The following is a 6,734-nucleotide window of genomic DNA, read 5'->3' as shown; positions in this document are numbered from 1 at the left end:
GGCGGGGGGGTTGCTCCAGCTACGTCGCCTCCGCGTCCTCTGCAAGAGAAGGAGCCCCCATCAGAAGGGCCCCGGCGTCCGGCGGGGAGGGGCCCTGGCATCCGGGCGCTCACCCTGGCCCATCCCCATGGCGCCGCGGACGGCGACGACGGCGTCGAAGGCGAACAGGGCGGCCAGGACCAGGCCCAGGGTCTATGGGGCGGGGGGAGCTGCATCACCTGGGGGGCCGGTCCTGCCCCCCAAGTGTGGGGCGGGGGGTGTCACTCACCAGGGTCGTGGCCGCCAGCGCGTCCCGAGAGGCCGCCAGAGCCGCCAGCGCCGCCGCCAGCGACACGAGGGCCCCCCCGGCCGCGCGCAGCACGTCCTGGGGGCAGCGGGGACACGTGTGGGGCGAGGGGACACGTGTGGGGCAGGGGGGACGTGGGACACTGGGGGACGTGGGGTTTAAGGCTGCCCTAGGGCTCCAGGAGGGACATGGGGGGTGCTGTGGGGCACAGGGGCATGAGGAGGTGCTTGGGGGTCAGGGCTGCCAGAGGGGCACGTGGGGAGGCAGGATGGGTCACTATGGACATGGCGGGGCAGTACGGGTCACTAGGGGATGTGGGGCAATAGGAGCGCTGGGGGGGCACTTGGGGGTCAGGGCTGACGTGGGGGGACATGGGATGTAGGGGCAGGTGCTGTGGGGCACTGGGGGGGACCTGTGGGCGGGACCTGGGGGTCAGGCTGCCATACGGGACCAGGGAGGACATGGGGCACATGGGGTGTAGGGGGGGGTGCTATGGGGCAGGAGGGGCCACTTAGGGGTCAGGGACGTCACGGGGGGACTGGGAGAGGGAAGGGGTGTCGCGACGCCCCTCCGCGATGACGTCAGCAATGACGTCAGCAGTGACATCAGCGCGTACCAGGCAGGCGCCGTGGGGCACGTGCAGGGGCGGGCGCAGCAGGTGCCCCCCCAGCGCCGCCCCCCCCGCCAGCACCTGCAGCAGGACCGGGCCCAGGGTGGGGGCGCCGGGGGGCACCAGGAGCCCCAGGAGCCCCACGGAGAGAGCCTGACCCACGGCGAGACCCATAGAGAGACCATAGAGAGACCACAGCGACCCAGAGAGACCACACAGACCCATAGAGAGACCACAGGGACCCATGGAGACCATACAGACCCATAGAGAGACCACAGGGACCCATGGAGACCCACAGAGAGCCCACAGATACCCATAGACCCATAGAGAGCGCAGAGATCAGAGGGAGATCAGACAGACCCATAGAGACCACAAGGACCCATAGAGTGACTAGAAAGCTGCATAGGGACCCAAAGAGAGACACATAGGGACTAATAGAGAGACCAGAGCAACCCATAGGGCCCACCCACCAGCCCCATGGGTGTTCCAGCACCCTAAGCCCCCCCAGCCCTATAGTGCTCCCATAGGTGCCCCACTGAACCTCATAGCCGCCTCCCCCAATCCGTAGCTGCCCCATAAAGCCCCCTATAGTGCTCCACGGCTGCCCTATAGCCCCCCATAGTGCACTCCCTCTATAGAGGCCCCTCATAGCTGCCCCATAGTGCCCCCCTTAGCAGCCCGATAACACCCCAGCCCTATAGCGCCCCCCTACAGCCTCCTCCCAGCCCTATAGTGCCCCATGGCTGCCCCATAGCACCCCCCGTAGCACCCTCCCAGCCCCATAGCCGCCCCATAGCCCCCATCCATAGCCGCCCCATAGCCCCCGCCCCATAGCCGCCCCATAGCCGCCCCCGCCCCATAGCCGCCCCATAGCCCCCATCCATAGCCGCCCCATAGCCGCCCCCGCCCCATAGCCGCCCCACAGCGCCCCCGCACCAGCTCGGCCGCCAGGAGCCGCCCCCGGCCGCTGCCCAGAGCACTCGGGTCGCAGCCGCGCGAGGGCTCGGGCTGCTCCATGGGGGCGGGGCCACCTTCCGACCACGCCCCCAAATCCCACCTGGCCCCGCCCCCCGCGCCGCCAAGCCCTCCCCCTCCACTCCGGCCCCGCCCTCAAAGCAGCTTCCTCCCCTTATCGCCCCGCCCCCTCAGGGCTTGGCCCCGCCCTCTCCGCGCTGGCCCCGCCCCCCTCTCCGTCTGGCCCCGCCCCCCGCTCCTCCTGGCCCCGCCCCCCCGCGCCTGGCACCGGGGACACGCGGGGACAAAGAGGTCCCTGTGCGGGGGGAGGGGCTGCCCCCCCGCCGGGACACGTGGAGCCCCGAGCCCCCCCGCTCCGCCCCATAGCGCCCTGCGGCCCCCCCTGCTCTGCCCCATAGCGCCCTGCGGTGCCTCCCGCTCCGCCCCATAGCGCCCTGCGGCCCCCCCATTCCGCCCCATAGCGCCCTGCGGTGCCTCCCGCTCCGCCCCATAGCGCCCTGCGGCCCCCCTGCTCTGCCCCATAGCACCCTCCCCGCTCTGCCCCATAGCACCCTGCGCCCCCCCATTCCGCCCCATAGCGCCCTGCGCCCTCCCCGCTCCGCCCCATAGCGCCCTGCGGCCCCCCCTGCTCTGCCCCATAGCGCCCTGCGCCCCCCCATTCCGCCCCATAGCGCCCTGCGGTGCCCCTGCTACACATGGTCCCCCTCTCCGGACCCCATCCCGGCCCCACAGACACCCTGGCTGCCCGGGGCACCCTGAGGACCCCCCCCAAATGCCAGTAGCCCCCCCGGTCCAGCGTGCCCCATAGCGCCCCATGGACCCCTCCAACTGGGCATTCGGGCCCTGTGGGCCGTCCTGCTGCCCCCGGGGCCTCCCTGAGCACGGGACCCGTGGGGCAGCCGGAGCCCTTCCCTGGGAACCCGGAGCCCTTCCATAGGGAACCCAGAGCCCTTCCATAGGGAACCCGGGGCCCTTCCATAGGGAACCTGGAGCCCTTCCATAGGGAACCCGGGGCCCTTCCATAGGGAACCTCCGCCCCGGGAACACGGATCCGCGCCGGGGCGAGGAGTAGCTGCTCCGGCAGCAGGGAACGCGCGGGCGCCGGCGGCTGCAGCAAGGCCCGAGCGGGGAGAGCCAGAGCCTTCCCCTGGCATCCGGATACCAGCGGTGCCAGAAGCGCCCCGGGGCGCCCCTTGCACAGCCCGGCACGGGGACTGGCCGCAGGACGCGCCGGAACGCGGAGCCGCCGCGGGAAGCGCCCTGGGCGCAGCGAGGAGGCGGGAAGGTGCGGAGCGGGGAGAGGCGGGCGCGAGCGCGGGGCGTTCCGACGGGATGGGAAAGGAACGGGAACAGGGAACGGGGAACGGGGAACGGGGAGCGCGGGGACGGGACGTGACGGGAACGGGGAGCGCGGGGACGGGACGCGGGCCACGGCCCTGAACGCGGGGACAGGGCTCGGGTGACGGCCGTGAACGCCGAGCTCCGAGCACCGAAACGGAAAGGAAACCCGCACCCGACGCTGGAACCTGCACTTGGGCTACCGGAACCTTCCAATGGCTTCAAAGAAAATACCCTGGAAAGGAATCAAGTCGGCTTCATTTTTCTTTTTCTTTTACCCAGGAAAAGAACTACAGGTGCATGTAAAAAGCGTTATTGTCTAAGTTTCCCTTTTGGGTGAATTATTTCTTCAAATTTCTGATTTTACCAAAGCAAGAAGAATCCTCTTAGTTCCTTAGCCACACGCAGAGCGTGTGCTCTATGAGTGCAGCTCTGTGATGGAGCCTGTGCCAGGAGGACAAGAGGCAGCTGAGCGGGTGACAACGCGGGAGCGTCACACGTGTCCCCACGGTCCCCGTCACAGGGCTGGCCTCTCCCGGCGCCAAGAGGAGGGGGAACCTGAAACCCTCCTTGGAAGCTGCTTCTATTGCCCGTTTTTTTACCTTTTTCTCTCTCTTATATATATATATATATATATATATATTTAATTTTTACCTAACGTATTCCTAATGCCGAAATGTCACTCATTTGCAAAATATACATTACAAAAAAGCAATCTATATAGGTAATGTTAGTTAAATACGGTTGGCTGCATTGGTTGGATAAATCGGTTGAGGTAGTTAAATAGAGTTCTCTGTGTTATCCTGGCATTCCTGGTGCGTGGGGCTTCCATGGAAATGCCTCCCTTGGGAAGAGCCACCTCACGGCTTCGTTCCTTCTTTCCGCAGACCAGGGAGGTTCCCTTTGCTCACGGCTACAAAATCAGGGACCAAATCAACGGGAAAACCCCATTCCCAGCCAGGCCACGTCACCTTTGCCATCGTCTGTCACAGGATAGTGGAGAGGACAAGATGGACGGTCCATCTCTCCTCGCGGGCTGCGTTTCTCCCCCCTGCCAAGTGACTTGAACCAAGGCGCAGCCATCCCCATCCCGGGGGGAAGGACGCGGGTCCTTCCTGGCACGTGGGGTTGGGACACGGACGCAGCCGGCCCGCGCGGGCCCGTTTGGGCTCCTCGCGCCAGCCCTCGCTCGCGCGCGCGGTTCCTGCCCTCGCCCGGGCGCTTCCCGACCCGCGGGGGCTCCCCGCGTCCCCACGGCCGCCACGGGGGCCGCGGGTGCCGTGAGCTCACAGAGGCCCCGTGACGCCCCGCGCTGCCCTGTGGCGCCGCGGCGCCGCGCGGGGCATCGTGTTGGGGCGGCCAGCGCCATGGCGGGAGCGCAGGGTGCCATGGCGGGAGCGCGGGGCGCCATGGCGGGAGCGCGGCGCGTGGGCCGCCCGCTGCTGCTGCTCCTCGGCCTCCTGGCGGCCCTGCGTGCCCGGGACAGCGGGGCCACCCCGTGGGCAGCGCCAGGCCCAGGTAGGGCAGGGGGGACGGCGGCGGGGCCAGGGCCGGGACAGGGTCCCACCGTGGGGAGGGAGACACGGAGGGGATGCGGGATGTGCGGGACGGGGTTGGGACCTGGAGCAGCGCCGGGCGCTGCGAGACGGGGCCTCGTGTCCCCAGAGGCGGTTCCAGCACATCCCGGTGCTGCTGGCGGTGCCGGTCCGGATGCCAGCACCGACACAGAGGCGGTTCCGGCACGGCCCGGCGCTGCCGGCGCTGCCGGTCCAGACGGCAGCACGGAGCCGTCCCTGCATCCCGGAGGTGAGTGTCGCGGGCCCTCCCCGCTCCGCCCCGGAGCCGGGATCCGCTCGCGCTGCTGCGTCTTTGCCGGGTGAGCTGCTGACGTGAGACCCTGTTTGCACCTCGGCCTCGTTCCAGACTTTGTTTTCGTGGATTATCCAGCTGCTCAGCCGGATCACGAAGCGGAGCCTCCAGGTCTTCCCAAGGGTACGTGCTCGATCTTTACTGCTTGCAAGGAAGGAGAACTTTCTCGGTGCTGTTTTGTTCACATGTAGTTCATACGTTCTCTTCAGGTGGTCCAAGGGCTTCGTGGCCGCAGGGAGAGCCCAGTTGTGAGTTATGGGGCAGTTCTTGGCTTTGCTCCTTGGATCCTCCCTGCCCCTCCACAGCTTTGACCTTCATACGTGTCCCACACCATGACGTGACCACCCCTTCTGTTCGTTATAAACTGCTTTGTGAAAAAGCCAGTCCGGTACCATTTTGTAAGGGATATTTTTTGCTGCTTTCAAGCATGCTGCAAAGCCATCAGGCTTCCTGGGTAGGAGTTCCCAGCTCGTGTGGACTCCAGGGTGTCACTTCCGTGACTGCCGGTTTTGAACCGTTTCGGTGCTTGTGCCCAATGCGTGTTTGCAAGGCAGTCACAGGTGGAAGGGTGGGACAAGGGCCCCTCTGCCATTTTCTAGGTTATGTTTCTATGCTGTTATTCATGAAGCATGTGGAAACCCGTGTGATGGGAGCCGTTCTCATGCGTTTGGTTACAGATCCGGCCGGGGGTGCTGGACATGGGCCCTTCCGTCTGCAGCCCGCGTTTGGACCCGGAGGTGAGCAGTCCTCACGGAGCGTTTCCCGCTGGCAGCGCGCTCCCGAGGGCGCCGAGGGCTGCGGCACCCGTGTCCCGAGCACGGCGCTGCGGAACAGCCGGCGCGGCGCCGCTTTGGCCTCCGCTGGGCAGCAGGACCCTGCGCGGGAGCAACGGGATCCTCCGGTCCTGCAGCTTGGCTGTTGGGCGGCTTGTGGGCTCCCGGTTGGAGAGGTCCCGGGGACCAGCCGTGCGGGGCCGCGTGTTTGCAGTGGTGGCGATGGGTGGCACCTCATAGCAGGACCAAGAGAGGTGCCAGCCGGGCCCTCCCGCAACCAGGAGACTCGCCAGCTGCACGGGTGTCCCCATGCACCTTCCCTCGGGACACGTCCCTGCTGTGGAGGTCTGTGACGCCGTGTGGTGAAGCCCTGTCTGTGTCTGCCTACAGGTGTTGCTGCGGGCAGGGGCCTTCCTGCCCTTCCGTCTGCCCGGGGGGATCCCGTGTTTGAGCCTGAGGGGCCGGCCCGGAGTAAGTGCTGGGGATGGGTTCCCTTCCAGGAAGGAGCCTTTTGTCCCAGTGTTTCACACACGCCGTGTAGCTAAAGACCTTTCACAAGGCTCACGAGTGCCAAAGAGCAGCCCGGACCTTGGGAGGGCGTCTGAGACCGGAGCAGGGCTCCTGGCTCCTCCAGGCTTGTCCTTCTCCCCGCGTGGACAGCAAAGCCCCAGGCTGGCTGGGCTGGAGGCTGCAGCTCGTGTGCCCCCCGCAGTGCCCCGGGGACATCTGTACCCACATGGGGCTGCTCACACACCTGGGAGCTGCAAGGTGCTTGGGAGAGGAGGATCCAGTGAGAGCCCGGTGTGATTCCCCACTGCGCTCACTGCCACTGGAATCTGGAGAAGCCAAGGGAAATGCACAACAGGAGCCGTTTCCATGTGTC

The 6,734-nt window shown here is 66.8% G+C and overlaps 1 protein-coding gene across 1 annotated transcript; it reads right to left on the bottom strand.

The window, feature by feature from the left end:
- Positions 1-19: 19 nt before the first annotated feature.
- On the bottom strand, positions 20-1,913 carry LOC148593607 (uncharacterized). Its single transcript, XM_088530163.1, has 5 exons — positions 1,833-1,913; positions 903-1,049; positions 269-364; positions 114-192; positions 20-39 (listed from the first exon to the last, which is right to left on the bottom strand). The coding sequence occupies exons 1-5, from the start codon at positions 1,911-1,913 to the stop codon at positions 20-22; spliced, it is 423 nt and encodes a 140-aa protein (XP_088386289.1).
- Positions 1,914-6,734: the final 4,821 nt, after the last annotated feature.

Source organism: Tinamus guttatus, unplaced genomic scaffold, assembly GCF_059628265.1.
Source record: "Tinamus guttatus ecotype Peru unplaced genomic scaffold, ASM5962826v1 Tinamus_guttatus_pri_ptg000364l, whole genome shotgun sequence".
Lineage (NCBI taxonomy): Eukaryota > Metazoa > Chordata > Aves > Tinamiformes > Tinamidae > Tinamus > Tinamus guttatus.
The sequence above is the reverse complement of the archived record's forward strand: the minus strand, read 5'-3'. Positions and strand labels throughout refer to the sequence as shown.